General features: G+C 42.7%; 1 protein-coding gene across 1 annotated transcript in view; it reads right to left on the bottom strand.

The window, feature by feature from the left end:
* Nucleotides 1-15,430: 15,430 nt before the first annotated feature.
* LOC141139251 (NACHT, LRR and PYD domains-containing protein 3-like) overlaps nt 15,431-22,209 on the bottom strand; it is a 96,318-nt gene continuing 89,539 nt past the window's right edge. Inside the window, exon 13 of the mRNA XM_073625209.1 lies at nt 15,431-19,735. Coding sequence (XP_073481310.1) covers nt 19,648-19,735 — 88 coding nt within the window. The 3' untranslated portion in view covers nt 15,431-19,647. The remainder of the gene's footprint in view (nt 19,736-22,209) is intronic.

Here is a 22,209-nt window from a genome sequence, read left to right as displayed (position 1 = left end):
CTATTTGTAATACGCTGAGGCCAAAGGCAGTATCTTCTACGCGATTGACATCGACTTGGTAAAAACCCTGTAGATGTATAAACACAACAAATAGTGGTCTTGTACACCTGGGCCACTGACACCGATGATGGATGGCCCTAGATACTCCCACACCTAGTAGAGAATCTCTCCCCAGAAAAAAATGTGTTATTTTGCCATTTAAACCATAGGCTTCATTGATAAACTGGCAGATCCACTGCTAAATTTTCAACCTGGATGCCGCCTGCCCTTCCTGGGCTCTTCTGGTAGCACAAACCAGGATTCCTGACTTGTGCCGACAACTCAAGTAGACCCTGAGTGTCTGAACTACCTCTAGAGTAGGTAGCAATCTTTCTCCTGGCGACTGTGGATTAGGAGAAAAATAAAAGGCAAGACACTGTCACACTTTAGGCAATAAAAATGGATGAGGAAGCAACATCACCTTATGATGCGAGACCAAGAATATCTCCTTGCATGAGAGAGCCGCCAAATCTGACACTCCACTTCGTGAAGTGATAGCAACCAAAGAAGCCACCTTCTGAGGTAAAAGGACCAACAGAATCCCCCATTGGTTCAAAAAGTGTCCTCTGCAAGGACGGTCAAGAACAATTCAAGTCCCAAGGACACAAGAATGGCCTGACAGGCAGGACTGTTCAAGTTGCTGTACGAGGTATGAAACAGGGAGTGAGAAACCCCTGGAAAAAAATGAATAGAGACAAACTCTGACCCTTAATGGTACTTAAGTCCAAACTCCTTTCCTCTACCGATTGGAGAAAGAACTTCCTGGCTTCACCCCAGGCAAAAAAAATATTTTCAAGTCCTGTAATTGAAGTTCCCTGAAGCTGGCTTCCAGGGGCTCAACAGTGCTGAGATACAGGACTCAAGAATCCTGGGGTTCAGCAAGTGAGGCGTAAACCCCTAATACAAAAAGAAAAAGAAAAGGAACCAAGAAAGAACTCAAGGGATCTAAGAGACAATTCACACGTTAGAGGCCTGAGCTAACTAGTGCACAAGAAGTCCCCTCTATGGAATCCCAGGATCTGAATGTCATCAACCCCACTGATTTCCCCCTTAACAAACATCACATCTCCTTACTCAAAAGGGGCCTTTCATTTTCACCTAAATCAGTTATGAAAGAATTTGAAGTATTTAAAGATATTAATCTTTTTTTGCGTAAGGTAATCTTCAGATCCTGGCACTCCAATCGTGAAACTACACAGAAGGTAGATCCAGTTAATCTAGAGGAACAGGGAGCACTAAATAATCTAATGTCTTTACTTCAAGAGAACCCAGACTCAGAGTCTGATTTGGAGGCCTGTATATACCCCAATCTGACTAACCGACCCTCAAATTTGACCATAAAATCTTTAAAAATGCCCCCATCTCCAAAAATAAATGGATACAATTATTTCTTGATCAGGTACAAAAGGACCTCAGGAAAATAAATTGGGATTAGACAACCTATCTAGAAAGGAAAGGTATGCGTTAAAAGAGCTTCAGGAAGCAACTGATCTAGTCATAAAAGGAAGTGATAAGGGGGGTAACATAGTCCTCATGTCTGGACAAAAATACGAAGAAGAAGTTATGCGCCAATTAATGGCTACTTCCACCTACAGTAAATTACCTGAAAATCCTTTTCCTAGGATAGTCCAGATCTGACATTTGCATCTGAGAGTAACCTAATTTCCAGGAAAGAACTCCATTACCTATCGGTACAGGAATTTAACATACCAATATTTTACATTATTCCCAAGTTGCACAAATCCCTTACCAATCCCCCAGGAAGACCTATAGTCTCTGCTATTAAGGGATCCCTGGAGAGGATAGGCAGATACACAGATGCACTGATCAAACAACTTGTTTATGATCTGCCATCCTTTGTCGGGGACACGAGGGATATACTTAGGGAATTTCAGGAGGTTGTGTGCCCAGCGGGTGCTCTGCTTGTGGGGATCGACGTCGAGTCCCTCTACACGTCGATTCCCCACGAGTGGGGTCTCCGCACAGTGGGCCACTTCTTGGAAAAGAGCTATCCCCTTCTTGCTACCCAAAATGTGTTCATTCTTGAACTCCTTGAGTTTATGCTGGCTAATAACTGTTTTCAGTTTTTGGGCTCCTATTTCCAGCAGAAGAGGGGTACTTCAATGGGAGCCCCTTGGGCCCCCTCCTTTGCGTGCCTCCACCTAGGCCTGTGGGAGGAGGAAGTGATTTATGTCTCGCCACTGTACCTTGGCCACAGCAAATTGTGGCTGAGGTACATTAATTATATTTTCATGATTTTGGGGGTACCACCCAACTGGACACTTTTATGCAGGAACTTAACATTAATGATAGAAATCTACGTTTCACATACACGTACCACCCAAATGCAATTTCATTTCTGGACTTAGAAATTAGTATCCAGGATGATCGACTTGTTATGAAGACATTTCATAAAAAAACAGCTGCTAATACCCTCCTAGAGGCGTCTAGTCACCATCCCCAAGCACTAATCCAGGGAATTCCAATTGGTCAATTCCTGAGGATCAGACGGAACTGCTCTTCGGACGCTGACTTTCGGGAAGAGGCTTCGGAGCTTAACACATGATTTAGGGAAAGAGGTTACTCACATAGGTCTATTAGGAGGGTGAAAAATAGGGCCATAAATACCAAAAGAGAGGGCCTACTGGTTGATGTACCTGAGGATAGAGGTGAACATAGCCCCCAAAATCCCATTAGAATTATTACAAGGTTTGGATCACAGTGGGACCAGTTTAAAGAAATCCTTACCAAACACTGGTATATTCTATCCGATGCTCCAATCCTGGGGAGATTTATTGGGGACCGCCCAGTGTTGACAGCATGTAGCTCTCAAAACCTTGGAGATACCCTGTCTCATTCTGAATATATAAGATCTCCCAGCAAAAACTGGCTGACTGACCTCCCCCCCCGAGGGGCAGTTTCCCTAGTGGAAAATGTTCTATCTGTGGATACGTGGAGAGGACGGATGTGTTCACTGATTCTGCAGGCCAAAAATAATACAAAATAAAAGGATTTATTAACTGCTCTACCACACGGGTGATCTATATGGTCACCTGTCCTTGTAAAATCTATATTGGGAAAACCAAAAGACAACTCAAAGTCAGGATCAGTGAACACATCCAAAGTATCCTCAAAAAAGACAACGAACGACCACTACCTCTACATTTCCTCATGGAACATAGAGGAGATCCAAGTGGTCTTCGGGTCAAAGGTTATTACAGACTGAACCTCCCCCTCAGGAGGGGTGACTTTGATCGCATCCTATACCAAAAAGAAAAAATGTGGATTTATCTTTTAAACAGTTTTCAGCCTGCCAGATTAAACAATGAATGTAATCTTGCAGTCTTAGAATCCTAATTTCTAGCTATGTACGGATAGAACCATCTATGCTTTAGATAAGGACATACTAGACTGTATTAGACAGCCCTTTCCAATAAACTTGTAATATAAAACACATCTATACTTCTTCCCTTCTCTATACGATGATTGATTTTTCTGAGTCCATCTCCTTCTACTATATCCCAACAATCAGACATCGTTTACCATACTTGGGTTATATATAGGTATTACCATACAGTTTTTAGGACTAAGAAATCCTCTCTCTTCTTTATTCTCTCTTTTTTACTTCTATTATCGTTGCATCTTTTTCCATTTACCTATTCATTGTGTGCCTGTCGGCTTCATGTGTGTATCAGGTGTTTTTGCTTGCACAGTGTCACTGAGTTTTTAGGGTTAACCTTTTGAATGTGGGCAGTCTGACTGGATTTCCTTGCAGCTAATTAAAGTAATTGCTTTAGTATTTAGCTTCCTGTTGTCCAGTGCATCTCTAGCTCTGAAGAAAATTGTTTGCAGATTGAAACGCGTCAGCTGGATGCCCAAACATTCACAGCACCCACTTGGAATTCATTTCCATACCCCCTCTTCCTTTTTCCCAGCTCTTCGCTGCCTGGTGAACGAATGATTCCACTGGACTAGTGTGGACCTATGGGACTCTGAACACATCCAGCTTCTGGTTTGAATAGCCATTAATTGATCCATCCTCACATTCAGTCAGCTGTGCATGGCCAGTGAGTGCCAGTGAGTGCTCTATCTCTGCTCGGAGCCGCTCCCAGCGCTGTATGGCTGTTGTGCCTGGTGTGTGAGGGGGAGCGTTCCTAGAGCTGTGTGTGTCAAGCCCAGCGAAGTGTCACAGCCTACTCCGGCCGGCCGTCTCTGGACCCGGACTTAGTCATCAACTTTCATCTCATCCATCAGGAAGGTTCCCCTCCCCTGATATTATCAGGAGATTGTATTTCAGAAGGCATGCGCTTCCAACCTGATCAGTGAAGCTGTACTCCCTCCTATACATGGACAGTCTTTGCAGGAGTGGAGTGAAGGTATGTGTCAGTTTCTATCAGATTCATCAATCTTATGCCATTTACATTGACATTTTTTCAATCTCCACATTATTTTGGGTGTACGGCATCTTTGAGAACATTCAATAATTACTCCCCGAAGGTCCACTCTGCATAATCTGTCAGCGGTTACAGTGTTTTTTCATTTCCATCCGCAGTTATTGTCAGGATCTATGACATCTATTTATTCAAATATAGACTACTACACAAGTTGTGCACTTATTCAATGCTTCTAGGGCATATTATTAGTTTTGTACTTTGGTGTTTCATCATCATTTTTTACAGTGCCCTAAACATTAGAATTTGCAACTGCTAGTTTGTCATTCATACAACTCATCCTCTAGGGGGGAATTTGAGTGAATGAGGAGGGCTTATGTGGTGTGTCTGTCATTTCATCATTTATTTCATCTACTGGTGGAGGTATACAGTGGTTACTTGTTATTGTGGGTGGAAATTTATATTTATTTATCAATACATTTTTCCATTTTTGTAATGTTCTAAAGCCTGTGTGTTCCTCTCTGAAGAATCCTGTCCCTAGACCCTCTGGTCCTTTTTTATATACACATCTACTAAGTGTATTGACCCTATTACTCCCTCTCCAGTGAGGTTTATATCTTTCAATTGCCCAAAATTTCAATACTGAAGGCTCCTGTGAATGAAATTGGGCAAAATGTCTTGGGACACTATGCTTAGTGAACTCCTTGCAAATTTTTTGAATATGCTCTTTAATCCTTTTCCACATAGGGCGTTTGGTTCTACCAATGTATTGTTTCAAACACGGACATTGGAGGACATATACCACCCCCTCTGTCCTGCATGAGATAAACTCTTTGATCTGGTATTCCTTATTTATAACAATGGATTTGGATGTATCTCCTTTTTGGCCATTCAGCTTGGTGAACTTACATGAATAACATCTCCTACATGGAAAAAAAAAACTTTTCCTTGAAAGAAGGTAAAGCTAGTTACTAGGGGTGGGCCGAAGGGACCTCTGTTCGGTTCGCACCAGAACTTTCAAACACCGCAAAAGTTCAGACCTGAATAACGAATCCCATTAAAATCAATAGGGACCTGAACATCAAAAATCAAAAGTGCCCATTTTGAAGGCTTATATGCAAGTAATTGGGCATACACTGGTTATAGGGGTCGGGGTCCTGCCCTGGGGGACATGTATCATTAAAAAAAAAGTTTGTGAAAAACATCATTTTTAAATGAGTAGTGATTTTTTGATTTTTAAAGCAAAAGCTTAAAAAAATAAAAATGAAAAATTCCTTCCAATATAGTGCCTGGGGAGTCCCCTTAGTCTACCTGTAAAGTGGCAGATCTGTACCATGTCTAGAATCTGCTGCAGCAATAATTGCATTTATAAAGCCAAAAAAATGACATTTTCCCTACAAGCTGCCTTTATTTTGCTCAGCAACAACTGGGGAGCCAGTCTGTATGATGAGGCCACAATGTAGTGCACTGGGAACAAGATTAGAGATTTTTTGGAAACATTCTGGTGTCACTTTGACTTTGGATAGAAGTAACGGGTGCGTAAAAATTGGTCTTTAGGTGTCGTGGCGCCTTCCCACCTCAATCCTATAGGGGTAATCTTGATGAAAGCAAGAATTAGCCTTGCTGAAAAAAATTGCAATGATATGCGTCTGTCAAACAGGTGCAGAAAAATTGGTCTTTGGGTGTCGGTGGTTCCTTCCCACAGTAACCATATAGAGGTACTCTTGATGAAAGCAAGAATTGGGCTTGCTGTAAAAATTTGCAATGACATGCACCTGTCAAACAGGTGCAGAAAAATTGCTCTTTGGGTGTCAGGTGCGCCTTCCCACCATAACCCTATAGAGGTACTCTTGATGAAAGCAAGAATTGGCCTTGCTGTAAAAAATTACAATGATATGCACCTGCCAAACAGGTGTTGAAAAATTGGTCTTTGGGTGTAGGTGGTGCCTTCCCACAGTAACACTATAGAGGTACTCTTGATGAAAGCAAGAATTGGCCTTGTCGTAAAAAATTGCAATGATATAAACCTGTCAAACAGGTGCAGAAAAATTACTCTTTGGGTGTCAGGGGTGCCTTCCCACTGTAACCCTATAGAGGTACTCTTGATGAAAGCAAGAATTGGCCTTGCTGTACATTCCCAACCACGTGATGGTAGAGAGATGGAACGGCCTAACGTGAAAAGTAGTAGCGATTAGGAACCTGCCATTGTGGTACAGCACATTGTGCGAATTAACGGAAGGGGGCAGAATCCACCAGGCTGAAAGGCAGAAGTTGGAGAGCCAACAGCTTTGACAAGCTTGCATTTAGACGCTGGGCATGTGGGTGGCAGGGACTGTATTTTTTTTTCCGCTGCAGCAGATGGGGCAGAGAAATTTGCCAGCTACAGTCTACAGCTGGTGGTGTGCTGCTAGCAGATGTGCTGCTAAGACCTGGGACACCCTGTGCTATGCCATCATCCCTGTCAGTGGAGGCTGCTGAGAGGAAATGGCTTGGTATAGCAGGGGCAGACTGAAGTGGGTAAGGAGGAGGAGGAGGGACAGATTTGTGCCCCTTTTGTGTGGCTTTTAGGTGCTCTTGCCAACGGGCTGAGTGGTTGGATGTTAAATGCCTTGTTAGGAATGTGGTAGCCAAATGGTTGTTGTTTTTTCCACGTTTTATGTGCCTGAGACACAGTTTGCAGATAGCAACAGTGCAATCTGCTGCAGATGTGCTGAAAAAAGCCCAGACAGCTGAGCTTTGGGGAGTGGGCTAGGAGAGGAGATAACCGCTGCAGAATATGATGGAATAGGGTGGCTGCTCTCTACTCTTTCTTGATGTCTATCTTGAGGTTTATCCACTCTGGCAACTGTAGGGGATTGCACACTTGTCTTAGCTTGCATGACAGAGGATGAGTAGGATGAGCATGCTGTGGCTGGATAACACAGGCAAACTCACTAAACAGAGGAAATGATGCCCTGCCTGAGGACTGACCACCACATCCAACTTTGACAGTGGACATATTTGTTGCTGGCCCCCTTACAGTGTCAAGGGAACGTCTGCCTCTCCTTGTTGTCCTCCCAGACATTATTGGGAGGAAGGGGGTGGTGCTTATAAAAAAATGTAAAGTATTCTTGCCATTCATGCATTTATGTATGCAATACAAGGTCAATAAGCACACACACATGTACCCCAGGCAAACAAGCACCCAGGCAAACAAGTTACCTCAGCCAATCAGATGAAGTCTTGTTTTCGTTCTTAAAAAAATACAAGACTTCCAGGGAATGGCTAAGCAGCACTCAGCAAGATTCAATTATGTTCTTGGAATGGAATGGGAAATTCCTGTACCGCTAATGCTACGTACAGCAATTTGTATAGAGCTGACAGTAGCCACATTTCTTGGTAAAGAAAATAGTTTTGGCCAGCTTAAACCAAACAGACTATTTTAAAGCGTTACTAAACCCAGGACTCTGCATTCACTATATCTGGTCTCCCACAGTACACAGAACATGGCAATAGTTTTAGTAAATATAAACTACTAAATACCTTTTCTCATCAGCAGTTATTTTGAAAAAGTTTTGCAACTCATCCAGATGGCTTCCTCAGCTGCTAAAGCTCCCTGGAAGAGTAGAAAAATGTCAAACAGAAAAAAAAAACAGAAAAAAGACAGTTCTAAAAAAGCAAGGCTAAACTGGGAAAAAACTGTTGCAACTAGTTATCTTACCTGTGCTCCTCCATCATGAATTCCCTGTCCATATAAACAGAGGTAGGGTTAGCACTGACCTCACTGACCAAATATGGCTCGCATGGCCATATTTAGTTGATGATATTACTGGGTTTACCCCACCCCCTTGTTTTCATTTAGCTGCAGGGACCACAGCGGTCATTCTTTGTGACTGTAGCAAAGGAACATGACATGTTGGTCATTTGGTGGGTTTTTTCTTTCAGCGAGTTAGCGGGTCATCACACAACGTGATTGACATGGATCTAGATTGCTGGACAATGTGGCAGACAATGGATGTATATCATGGGGATTTTTTTTGGGGGGGGGGATCATTTTTTAATAAAGGACTTGTGTGAAAAAATGTATATCCATTTACTTTTTTTTTTTTGTTATTGAGTAGGCGTACCCCCTTCCTCGTTAACATGGAGGGTGGTATCAGGGGTCTACTAATTTTTAAAGGGGCTTTCAGATTCCAATATGCCTCCTCACCCACAGAACCCCCACAACCACCAGATCAGTATTGTAGGGAAGAGGCTCTTGACCTCATTAACAAGTAGCAAGGTACTACCCCATGTTTGGGACATTTAGCCTATTATGGTTCAGGAATAGGGATGAGCCTGATGTTTGAGTCGAACATAAGTTCGACTCGAACATCGGGTGTTCGCCTGTTCACTGAATAGCGAACAATTTGGGGTGTTCGAGGCAAATTCGAAAGCCGCGGAACACCCTTTAAAAGTCTATGGGAGAAATCAAAAGTGCTAATTTTAAAGGCTTATATGCATGGTATTGTCATGAAAAGTGTTTGGGGACCTGAATCCTGCCCTAAGGGACATGTATCAATGCAAAAAAAGTTTTAATAAAGGCCGTTTTTTCAGGAGCAGTGATTTTAATAATGCTTAAAGTGAAACAATAAAAGTATAATATTCCTTTAAATTTCATACCTGGGGGGTGACTATAGTATGCCTGTAAAGTGGCGCATGTTTCCCATGTTTAGAACTGTCTGAGAGCAAAATGACATTGTAAAGGAAAAAAAGTCATTTAAAACTACTCGCGGCTATAATGAATTGTTGGTCCCGGCAATACAGATAAAATAAGTCATTGAAACAAATGGCATGGGATCTCCCCAGTCCATTACCAGTCCCTTTGGGTCTGGTTTGAATATTAAGGGGAACCCCAAACCAAAATGAAAAAAAAAATTGAGTGGGGGTGCCCCCAAATTTCAAACCAGACCCTTATCTGAGCATGCAACCTGGCAGGCCTCAGGAAAAGAGGGGGGGATGAGAGAGCGCCCCCCCTGAACCGTACAAGGCCACATGCCCTCAACATGGGGAGGGTGCTTTGGGGTAGCCCCCCAAAAGCACCTTGTCCCCATGTTGATGGGGACAAGGGCCTCATCCCCACAACCCTTGCCCGGTGTTTTTGGGGGTATGCGGGCGGGGTGCTTATCGAAATCTGGAAGTCCCCTTTAACAAGGGGATCCCAGCCTCCCCCCCTGTGTGCAATGGTAACGGGTACATTGTACCCCAACCATTTCACAAAAAAAGTGTCAAAATGGTAAAAATGACAAGACGCGGCTTGGGACAAGCATTTTTAAAATTACTGCTCCCGAAAAAATGGCCGTTTTTAAAACTTATTTTGCATTGATACATGTCCCCTGGGGCAGGACCCAGGTCCCCAAACACTTTTTATGACAATAACTTGCATATAAGCCTTTAAAATGAGAACTTTTGATTATTCATGTTCGTGTCCCATAGACTTTAATGGCGTTCGAACAAATTTTTTGCCTTTTCACATGTTCTGCTGCAAACCGAACGGGGGGGGGGGGTGTTCAGCTCATCCCTAATCAGGATGTCCTGACAGTTTGCAAGCTCAGATAAGGATCTGGTAAGGATTTTGGGGGACCTCCCATTTTTTATTTTTTTTGCGTAGGGTTGTCACTTGAAATGCATACTAATCCCAAACAGTGTGTTAAAAAATGTGGGTGGCCTGATGCTGTCCTGCTGCCTGATTCCCCAGTCATGTTATTTAACTGAATTTTATATTTTTAATGTTGCCCTTTAATCCTTTAATCAAAAAAAAAATGTTCCCCACCAAGTGGAATCTAAAAAAAAGTTTTTGCTTTGGTACTTGTTCTCCAGGGCAGTGACCATCTCCCAGTATCATTTGTTTGACTATGCCTTGGCTATTAGCCTAGAAAATTGCCAGAATTGTTTTCTAACATTGGTCCTTACTGATTTTAATAGGGTTTAGATTCAGCACCCAAACTTCAGTAATGTTCACCTTACCCAACTTGATCTGAACCCAGGTATTTTTGGTTCATCCCTACTGAGGAATCTCTACCAGCCTTTAAAGGATGAGCTCAAGGTTCTATCCAAGGTAAGTTTGTATATTGCAAATGGTTGCTGCAGTGGTGTCTGTATAAACTGCATGCTAATAAAGGTTGAGCAGTTTGGCAAAAGAAAACTGTCTGACACCCCTCAGTCAACAAAATTGTTGTGTGTTTCAGCCCCCAACAGGATGTAGGAGCTGAGCATTTTTTTTTTGGCAGTTCAACAGATTTTTTTTCTGTACTTGAATAGTCTTTAAAGAGATAAATTATAGGGAAATGTGCATATATGACAGAGATGTATTGCAGATTTTTAAAAATGATTTATTATGCCTTGACATATACAGTACTTTAAGCAAAACTACATTCCAAGTGAAGAAGTTTGCTATCAATACAGTTATTTGGCATTATCTGTTTGGGATATTTGACTGTATTTATTATAATGGCATTCAATATACTATATATTGTAATAAGAGATCTCTTAAGGCCCCTTTCACGTGGGAGATGCAATCAGGTCGCCTGTCAGTTTTTTAGGTGGACCTGATCAGAAGATCCATTCTTTCATATGGACAGGAGGGTGTAAACGAACTTTTATCCATTTACACCCAACTACCTCTGGATCTGCTCCGGTCCACTCAAAAAAAAAAAAAAAAAGCCAGAAGGCGATTGATCCCCCTCTGTCTAGGTGGATCAGATTGGAGGGTAGTCGGGTATAAATGGACAGTGGAGTCCGTTTGCTCCTGGACGCCCATAGAGCAGAGTAGGGTTTGTCTGTGTCCATTTTGCAGAAACTAAACGGACATGGACCTGTCATCCGTCCACTCTGCTCTAATCAGCTGGGGATCTGTGAGCTGATCCCCTGCTGATCGGGATGGAGTCTGCCTCATCTGAAAGGGGCCTACGGGTTCAAAGTACATTTCCCATTGGCTGGCCTTGGCAATCAAAGCAGATAAAATTGATCCTAAAAGAACAGAAATATAAGAAAGAATAAACACCCACAATAGAACAATGGTTCATTTTAGATGCAACTGAAGAAACAACTTTACATTTAAAGTAAATACATTGCTTCAGTTATTGTAATAAAGTTAAACCCAAGTTAATATTGATTTGACTTTCAAATTTTTAAGTACTTTCAACTCCCTTATTTTTGTTATTCTATTACAGTGGAGATTTGTAGATTGATACTAGACATAGCTCTGTATTTGATCCAGCCACACTAAACCTGCTGTTTAACATTTCTGCCACACAGGGAGAGCATTGTTTTAAAGGAGAATTCCAGATTTAATTCACTTTAAATTCACTTTAAATCCATTTGTGCCAAGCTGGAACTATTTCCCTTACAGAATGATGTGGCTGCCATATGTGCTGTAATGGACTGTAGTAACATTAGCTATATAAAGTAAGCACCACAGGGTTCCAGTACCAGTAGGGGCAACTTCCTGTCAGGTGCTGGAAGCAAAGAGTGTGGGTATGACTGCTTCTCCATCATTCAGAAGAAGATAAGTGGATAGGGGGCGCTAGTGGTTTATCAGAAAATAAAATATATTTGTTAAAGTGCAGCAAAAATAAAAAATTATGCTTAATGTGTACCTTAATTAATAAAAAGGGAATTACATTGATATAAATATTGACAGTGGAATTAATCCATAACACACAAAACCAACACAGTAATACCAGTGATTGTTTACCTACATCCGGTTATCTGGTTGTCTCTCACGCTGGGTGGAACGCACGCCGTCCCTTGATGCGGTGCGATGGGTCTTTGATACCAACCATACCCTGACAAGCGAGCAGCCAGAGTGTCGGGTAGGTACCCACAAATATAAGTGGCCAATTGGCTTTTTAATGTTATCCATAGCATTTTAATAAATGGTTTTACACTATGGAGACTTTGTTTGTTTCCCATATATCCATTGCTTGAACGATTGGGATCGGAGGGGTTCATGCCTAATCATCATCCAGTTGTCCAGCCGTCCATGTGAGCAGGCACAATCCTGCAAAAGCGCTAGTGACTCTCTTTTTAAATAAAGGGGTCATTGATATCTGGTAAGCAGATATCTATTACTACAAGGTGTATTCTCTTCTTTCTTTTGGTGACGGAACCATTTTATTTATCAACGGCAAGAAACTGGCACATTTTGGAAGATATCACTCTAATTTAGAATTTATTACTCACTGTATACTGTGATAGTATATCATTGGCACTGGTATTACTGTGTTGGTTTTGTGTTTTATGGATTAATTCCACTGTCAATATTTATATCAATTTAATTCCATTTTTATTAATTAAGGTACACATTAAGCATAATTTTTTTTATTTTTGCTGCACTTTAACAAATATATTTTATTTTCTGATAAACCACTAGCGCCCCCTATCCACTTATCTACCATCTGATCATTTATGTTCAAGTTGGGGAGCAGCTTGATTTATGTGTATTTTTATCTTTTTCACTGCTTAAATTTATGTTTATGATCCACTTTTTGATTTACCAAAATATCGACACCATTGGTGTGGAGTCAGTTGTTTTTTCACTATCATTCAGAAGAAACCTTGTATTTGTATCAATAAATAAAAGACTTCCTCTGCTTGAATAATGAGCAAATCTTGAAATTATCTGCCCATCTCTCCACCTCATCCAATCAGAGGAAGCCTTATATTCACCAAAAAGAATACAAGGTTTCTCCTGAATGGTGGAGAAGCACTCAGCCCAACTCTCTCTATATCCAGCAGCAGACTGGAAGTTGCTTGCACTGCTACTGGCACCTTGTAGTGCTTACTGTTAATGTAGCTAATGTTTCTACAGTCCATTACAGCACACACAGGGACTGCTTCATTCTGTGATGGAAATGACTTGTTTGGGCCAGTTTGTCCGGAACGAACTGTTTAAAGTGAAATGAAAAACTTGGAATTCTACTTTAAGTGAGTTGGACAACCATTGAGTAGTGTTGCAAAGCAAGAAACTGGGCCTACATATGTAAAGAGCACATATGTTCTCCCCTGTGTACATATCTCGTTGCAAAGAATATACAAAAACCCATTAATATCATTATTTATAGTATACTGACCTTTTTTTATAGAAAATCAATTAAAAAACTGTCCATATAACGACATAGGTCATATCACAAACAGAAGCTTCGGTAATGTCTTGAGTCATCAGAAAGTGTAAAAAATAACTGTCACATCTACAGATAAAAAAGAACTTTCTATTTCCACATATTTTAAGATAAGGTGATGATGGATTTCAATATTGCATGTCAAAGTTAAAGCTGTTAAAGCTAATTATGATTTGATATGAGCCTCCAGTACAGCAGCACTTGGGCAAAATCAAGCATATTGAATTCACATGTGTAGATTGAGAACTTGATGTAAATTCGATTACTTCTAAGCAATATGCTACATGTAACACATCTATGCACAGTGAGAAAACTGACCGATCCACCGATTCTTTTTAAAAAAAGGATTTATTTATAGTGAAAAGGTTGATTCCACTTAACTATTAAAATTTTCGGAAGGTTGTTGTTTTTGGAAACTGTTCTTATCTGGGGGTGGAAATGTGATGTAATCTAGTGCCCTTTACCTGTAGTGCGGACTAGCCAATACCACTATGGAGGGAGATTACCTTACACAGGCAGCCAGTGTCATGACAAGGTCATTCAGTGCCCAGGGTGAAGATGCCAAAATGCTCCTCTCCCCCAACACCAACTGGGGGGAGTAGGGCGTGGAATGCAGCACACGGCACTGAAACATGTACCATTCTATCCCTCAGTAAAATATGGGGTAACAGTGATATCGAAATTAATGGGGCCTGTGTGCGGGATCATAAGTTGGGCCATGAAAAAGAAAGTGTGGGGCACACAGCATGCCACTGCAAAAATTGAGTGTGTTTTTTTTTTACACGGAATATTGGCCGTGGTTAAAATAGACACATGTACAGTGTACGACTTCATCACTAAGTGATGCAAAGTTTACAGGCCAGTAGTATATGTCACATTGTTCAGAGGTCAGAAATCAGTAGTTAGGGATGCAGAGTTCAGAGATCTTTACTAACCGCTCTTTGGGAGTGCCTGGTGATTACATAGTATAGATGCACATGGCAGCTGTGAGGTTTGACTCCCACCTTCATTGGGTGTGGGGTTAACTGTGATGTGTGGTCGCTCGGCTCCTTCTCCAGACAAACAAAAATACAGGGAACTGGTTACCCTTGTTGTGCAATGTGTAAGAGCACAGTTTACTCCTCTCCTCCCATGGTTCATATGCCACTGAGAAAATAGATGCATTACATCTATTACCAGAGGCTTAAATAAACGTATACCTAAAGAGAGTGCTACTACCTTTTCAATAATGAAAGACATAATGTCCAATTCTAAATATGAGTTAAAGGACAAAAAAGCTCAAGCACCTTTCTTTCCTAATTCCTGCCTTCTTAATACATGTCCCTGTTTGCTGAGGGAGCCCTCATGTTTTCACTGTCCTCCTAGAGAAGGGGAGCAACTTCCTCTTTTAAATCTCCTACCTCCTCCATTACATTAGCCATGGTATGGGTGGCACCTGAGATCACAGATGACTTATGCCAGTGGATTCGGCCCACCTTCACCGCCTCTTCTTTCCCTCTCTAGGAGTAAGGTTTTACTCTCAGCCAGCACCCATTCTATCCACTTTCTCCTGGCTTGGTCAGTGTGAAACGGCAGCATGACCATGCTTGTGATTCAGCCAGATGGAGAATGGAGAACAGACCATGCTCCCAGTGCACCCTCCCCAGAAGACCACACAGAGCCCAGGGCAGGTGCCCCTTCTGGGCACTCCCTTGTCCCAGCCCTGCAAACAGCTATGCCTTCTTAGGTATAGTATATCTTCCATCTTTACACTTTGAGTATGTCAGGACAAAATTAATAAAAACATAAAAAAGCATACAGTTGGCTGTGGCTGAAGCTAAACTAAGCTATTTAGCCTGACCACTCATACAGAGCCAAACATTACAGTGCACTGTTTTTAATATGATGTTGGTTGATTTTTTGTGAATCACAAAATACAATGTCAGGTACATAATCAGTCCAAACATTGGAAAGGTCTCACACATAGTATTCATATACTTGAGAGGAGTAGCAGAATGTGTTTTGGGGTGTAATTATATGGGCAAACCCATAGTGTGCATAAGAAATATCTTATTAGGCTGCATGCACACTAGGAGCAGAAAAAATGTCAACATTTTTAGCTTAAAAACGTGGCATAAAAGACACAAATTGAAAGTATATTGTACAAAGTTTAGGCGAGTCTATGAGAGTTTAAGAGCATTTAGTTTATAGGCGTTTTTTGCACTACACGCCCCTCTGTAAAAGCCAGGAAATGATGTACAGTGACAACACACTTTTTTTTTTTTACTAAAAAAACATTGATACTTGACGTTCAGAAGAGATAAGAGGAGTTTAGGAGAGACTAACGTTTTTACAGCTCCTAAACTTCTCCAGAAAACGCGATAGAGAAGGGTTTTTTTTCCTGCCTCTGAACGTCCCTGACAGAAAACGCCTGTAGTAGTCATAATGTGCAAAGACACATAGAACACAATAGAAGTCCTTCTAGAGGCAGGAGAAAAAAGGTCAAACGCCTGTAGATTTTACGTTTTTTAAGTCCAGTGTGCATGGAACCTTACATTGACAGCTTGTGGAAAAAATATACATTTTCAAAAGACTAAATATGCTTTTTAGAAATTACCTTGGGGTGTTTCCCTTCAAAATGTGGGCCTTTTCTGGGTTTTTCTACTGTCCTGGTGCTCAAGGGCCTCCAAAAATGTGAAAGGTAGTCAGGAAATTAGATGCTAGAAAGCCTAAAGGTGCTCTTTGGTTTCTGGGCCCCTGGTTAGGCTGTGCAAAAGTCTCACACATGTGGTATCCCCACATGCAGCAGAATGTATTTTTAGATATATTCTAGGTATGCCTAAGCTTTTTTTTAGAAATATTTCAATTTTCTTTCCCTATTTTCTAAAAACTTGTAGTGTTGGTGTTTCCATTATCCTGGTGCTCCACGGCTTCCAAAAATTTTAAATGTAGTCAGGAAATTGTAATTTATTCCCCCAGAAATCCTTAAGGTACTCCTTGGATTGTGTGCCTCTTTAATTAAGTCACACATGTGGTATCCCCATATTAGATAGTATGTAGAAGAATGTGTTCAGGGGTGTAGCCTATGTAATTTCTCAACATAATCCCCTTGTCAAGTCTTTGCACTTACTCCATCAATGCCCCAACGCCATAATGCCGTTTTTGTAGAAGTTTTTCTCCTGGTCTGCAAAAAACTGTGTTCCAGCACGTATAGCCTCCTCTGTTGAGAAAAATCTGGGTCCACTGACATGGCTTTTGAGCTTCAGGAAAGGTGGAAGTCCATAGGTTCTAGATCTGGGGAATATGGGGGGTGAGGTAACTATGGGAAGCCACACTGATGAGCTGTTACCATTGCATCTGTGGAAGTGTAAGTGTCAGGGATCTGTCAGCACCAGACCGGCGCATGTGCGTGCGCCTATGCGCCGGCGCGCCCCTGATCAGGCAATACAGCAATCTCCAGCTGTTACTGTGCGTCAGCGCGGTGCTCAGGCGCGTGCGGGTGCGCGGCGTGTGTGTGCATGGGCGCGTATTCGCATTAGCGCCATTTGGCGCCAAAAGGTGCATAAAAGTTCTCCTGCTGCAGGGATGCGCTGCTGTTTCATCTCAGCTCTGTGGATCTGCTAAACCTGTACCTGATTTATTGATTACCCTATTGACCCGGCTTGTCTGACCATCCCTCTTTCTCCAATCCGACCCGGCCTGCCTGACCCTGCTACTGCATCTACCAATATCGTTGCCGACCTCTGCCTGCCTACCGACTCTGCTTCTGCCTGCTGTATTAACCGCCTTGCTGCCTGCTGATTCGAACTGGCTGACCCTGCCTGTGCCTGCCCCTGCCTGTGCCTGCCGTTTGCTGCTGTGCTGTTGCACCCTCAGCTCCTGCTCCAGGAACTTCTGCATCTGCATCCTCAGCGCTGCAGCCTGCTGCTTCCTGTTACCACCTCACCTGCAGTCCAGCCATCCCTGGAGGGATCTCTACTCTGCTCCAGCATCAGAGCCTTTCATCTCAACAGGCACTCCTACCCCACTGTGCTCACGAGACCACTGTCCCCACTCCAGTGGCTCTTGAACCAGCGTTGTATGAGAGGTCTTCTTCTACAAGTCAGGCTCGCTACCAGGTACCTAACAGTAAGGCAGATCATTGTCTTGTTGGAACAGTACACCTTGTGTCAGCGTCCCAGGCATTATGGATTTTATTTTCTAATGAAGTTGAGTTAGAATAATATTGTCAATTTATATTCTGGCCATTTGGAAGGAAATCCACTATCAATATACTTTCAATCCTATAAAAACAAAGGCCATCATTTTTGCAGCTGACCATACAGACATGGCTTTCTAGGGACGTGGTGAAATGTGATTCTTCCACCATTTTGATTGTTGTTTGGACTAAGGCTAATAATAGTGGACCCATGTTTCATCAATGGTTACAAAACTATCCATGAAGTTTGTGGAATCTTCTGCCCTCTGGTGATGAGGCTTTCAATCCACCTTTGTACCTTGGAATGTCTACTTTCCAAAAATGAGTACTTTGGGCAGTGGCAACTGATGCTCCATTTTTTTTGGGGAGGGGGCAAATAAACCGCCAGCCCACCAGCCCCACTCACCATCCCTGCATTTACCCCATCCAGGTCTGCTCCCAGCCAATTCGGTCACTTCTCCTCCTGGCCAGTCTGGTCTTAGGACCCGCTTCCTGTCCTGATTGGCTGGCAGGAGAAGCAAGAAGGCACAAGGAAAAGCTGTACTTACCCAGTCCTTCGATCCTCCGGAAAACCGCGCTCCCCCATGTCCAGCGGTGGACTGTTCCTGCCATCCTCATGCCCAGAGCTGGTCTATGGGTGTGATGATGTCAAGAACAGTATATTCACAAGGCCACTAGCATGGTTCGGGGCTGGAGTGGCGGGGAAAGGGCTAAATTAGGGCTAACTAAGCAACAATAGAGGGAAAATTAATAATACATTCAAAATTATATATGTGAATATACATATGAATGAAATAGTAAATAACATAACAATAGTTACACTGTATTTGTTCATAAACTAGTGTACCTTCAAGTGTCATTCTACAAAAGAACAGCTACATTTTGACAGCTGGCAATTGCCAGTAATGGTGACAGGGAAGCTGTAGCTAGGGGACCTATAAAATTTGTTGAAGCTTTTAAGGGCATATTTCCTATGGCCAAGGTCTTCAAGTGGTTATGACCTTTTGATCTTGTGATTAGATGTTATTTTCTAATTCTTGCAGCAACCAGCAAAACTGGAAGTTTCAGGAAATCCCAGCAGCTAAATGGTAAGAGTAGCTGTCAATCAAGCAGCAACACTGACTGCAACAGATTTATTGGAAGCACAGAATGCAGGAAGGTGACCACTGTCCAAAAACACCGGTAGCCAATGGTCACCCTTATTTAGGGTTTAGAGAGAGCAGAAGCTGGCAGGATCAACAGGTATGTATAAAATACTGGGCTCACACCCAGTGCCAGGACAAGGTCATCCAGTGCCCAGGGTGAAGATGGCAAACTGTGCCCCCTGGGTGAAGCAAGGCTAACAACATTGCTTGCAGTGTCAAAATGTATGTCATTTTTGTGGCATATATGCAGTATATGTTCCCAGGTCTTTTTGTCACCCCACCATTACAGGGAAGCTCCACTCTCCCTGGTGGCATAGATTAGACTAACTATTTTTCCAATAAGGTTGGGTGCAATGGCAGAAACCATGGCATGAGAATTATATTCTACATCCAATTTGTATTGGACCTTCTATGGCTTTACAGTATAAATGATTTAAGATCTACTTTCCAAAATTGCAGATTTAGTTAGAGGGCAACCAGATGATGGCAAGGACCATTGAGTAGGCAGGTGGTGTACCCTGGGTCAAGGTGAATGCAACACGTTTATGTTAGATTGGCTTGTCCCTATACCCTTTATGTTACTTGGGATATTGTGAACAATTTAACGATACAATTTAAATCATAAGATAAGAGTCCAAATATAATGATTCATCAGCCTTTTGGGTGACATCTCTTCATTTCTGAATCCCATTCTAATCATCTACAACAATGTCCTGGCTCCATTCACATCTGCAGCAGAACATCTTCTTAGTTAATTATATGTCAACATTCAGTCCTGGCCGGAGCTGTTCCAGATTTTTTAGATCTCTTACTACTTCATTTGACATCAGATTGTCACCAATTCTAGAAAAAAGTGTACAAATGGTCATAAGATCTTAGCAGAATGCTCTCACTATGTTAAGACTACATCAGACTGTAAAACAGGAGATATGTGTATTATGAAACTGGTAATTTGTCCTGTAAAAGCTCTCCTGTTTCCCCACAGCCAGCAATCACATTTAAACTTTACTTGTGCCATCATTAATTGAGGTAGCCAACAACATAGCTTTTTATACAGTACCTACATACAGTATATTAACCTAGAAAAATGATGACATGTTCAATACTTATTTTACCCGCTGTATATTCAATAGCAATCTGTAATCTTGCTCTAATGTTCTTTTTGGACAGCAAAGACTTTTTCTTGATACACATCTCATGCAAGATGGTGCAAACACTTTCTGATTGTAGATGCATGCACTTTGACCCCGACTGTTGCAAGAATTACCTTAACACCCTGTGATGAAATTTTGGGGTTATAAGTGACTACTTTTAGCATCAACTGGTCAGCTCCAGGGATGATTTTACTGAGGGCCAGTTCACATCACATGCAGTCCAGTGTGTTTTTTCCTGCATCAAAAACGCATGGAAAGTTGGTTATATGGCTTTCAATGGCATAGTTCACATCAGTGCTTGCAGTTCCAGTGCGTTCCAGTGTAAAAAAAAAAGTAGAACATGTTTAATTTTTCCTGCACTGGACTGTACTGGAATGCTGTAAAACGCATCAAAAACACACTGGAACGCACCAGAATGCACCTAAATGCACCAAAAACATACTAGAACGCACATGTCCTTATTCAAGGTTAAGGAAAAAAGAGGGGGAAAAATGCACTGCATCAAAAATGCATCAAAAATGCACTGGAACGCATCAAAAATGCGTAAAAAAAACACACATGCAGAAAAGCATCTGGAACGCATCCGGACTGCATTTCTATGGTGTGAACTGGTCCCGATATGTTGAAAAAGACAACGATTTTCATGGAGTATGCTTACTTTCTCACATGTCTGTGTGTACAGCCACAGGAAATGTCAATCAGGGTCGAATTGGCCTACCAGCATACCGGGAAATTTTCCTGTAGCCAGCTGCCCTGAGGCCGCTTTGAGCTGCGGCTGCAGCTGCGCCCAGCGCCCATACAAATGCAAAGTCTTCCTCTCCCTCCCTCAGTTTGTGTAAATCACAAACAGCAGGTGTCTCCTGCTGTGTCATGCAGCTGCAGTTTGAACTGTTCGGCACCTGTCCACTGAAACAAAGCCCCGCCTCCTCATCCGTGATAGACGGAACACTGATTCAATTTCTCAGCATTGTATCAGTGTTCAGTTGACCGTCTATCACAGATGAGGTGGTGGGGCTTTGTTACAGTGGACGGCTACCGAACAGTTCAGACTGCAGCTGCATGACACAGCGGGAGACCCCCATTGTGTGTAATCAAGGTACTGGTGAGACTGCAGATGGGCATAGTCACAGTGAGGCTGCAGATTGGTATAGTCTCAGTGAGGCTGCAGATCGGCACTGATGAGGATACAGATGGGCACAGTGAGGCTGCAGATGGGCACAGTGAGGCTGCATTGTTGGCACAGCGAGGCTGCAGATGGGCACTGTTGACACAGATGGGCACTGTGAGGCTGCATTGTTTACACAGTGAGGCTGCAGATGGGCACAGTGAGGCTGCATTGTTGGCACAGTGAGGCTGCAGATGGGCACAGTGAGGCTGCAGATGGGCACTGATGAGGATACAGATGGGCACAGTGAGGCTGCATTGTTGGCACAGTGAGGCTGCATTGTTGACACTAATGAGGCTGCAGATGGGTACAGTGAGGCTGCATTGATGACTCAGTGAGGCTGCACTGATGGGCGCAGTGAGGCTGCATTGATGGGCACTGACGAGGCTGCATTGTTGGCACAGTGAGTCTGCAGATGGGCACAGTGAGGCTGTATTGTTGGCAATGATGAGGCTGAAAATGGGCACAGTGAGGCTGCATTGTTGGCACTGATGAGGCTGCAGATGGGCACAGTGAGGCTACATTGATGGCTCAGTGAGGCTGCATTGATGGGCACAGTGAGGCTGCATTGATGGGCACTGACAAGGCTGCAGTTGGGCACAGTGAGGCTGCAGATTGGCACAGTGAGGCTGCAGATTGACGCAGTAAGGCTGCAGATGGGCACAGTGAGGCTGCATTGTGGGCACAGTGAGGCTGCATTGATGGCTCAGTGAGGTTGCATTAATGGGCACAGTGAGGCTTCATTGATGGGCACAGTGAGGCTGCATTGATGGGCACAGTGAGTCTGCATTGATCTCTTGTATCATGTCTGCAGTCTCTGACCATCTCTTGTATCATGTCTGCAGTCTCTGACCATCTCCTGTATCATGTCTGCAGTCCCTGACCATCTCTTGTGCCATGTCTGCAATCTATGACCCTCTCTTGTACCATGTCTGCAATCTATGACCATCTCTTGTATTATGTCCTCAGTCTCTGACCATCTCTTGTATCATGTCCTC

The sequence above is a fragment of the Aquarana catesbeiana genome, linkage group LG04, assembly GCF_042186555.1.
Source record: "Aquarana catesbeiana isolate 2022-GZ linkage group LG04, ASM4218655v1, whole genome shotgun sequence".
Lineage (NCBI taxonomy): Eukaryota > Metazoa > Chordata > Amphibia > Anura > Ranidae > Aquarana > Aquarana catesbeiana.
The sequence above is the reverse complement of the archived record's forward strand: the minus strand, read 5'-3'. Positions and strand labels throughout refer to the sequence as shown.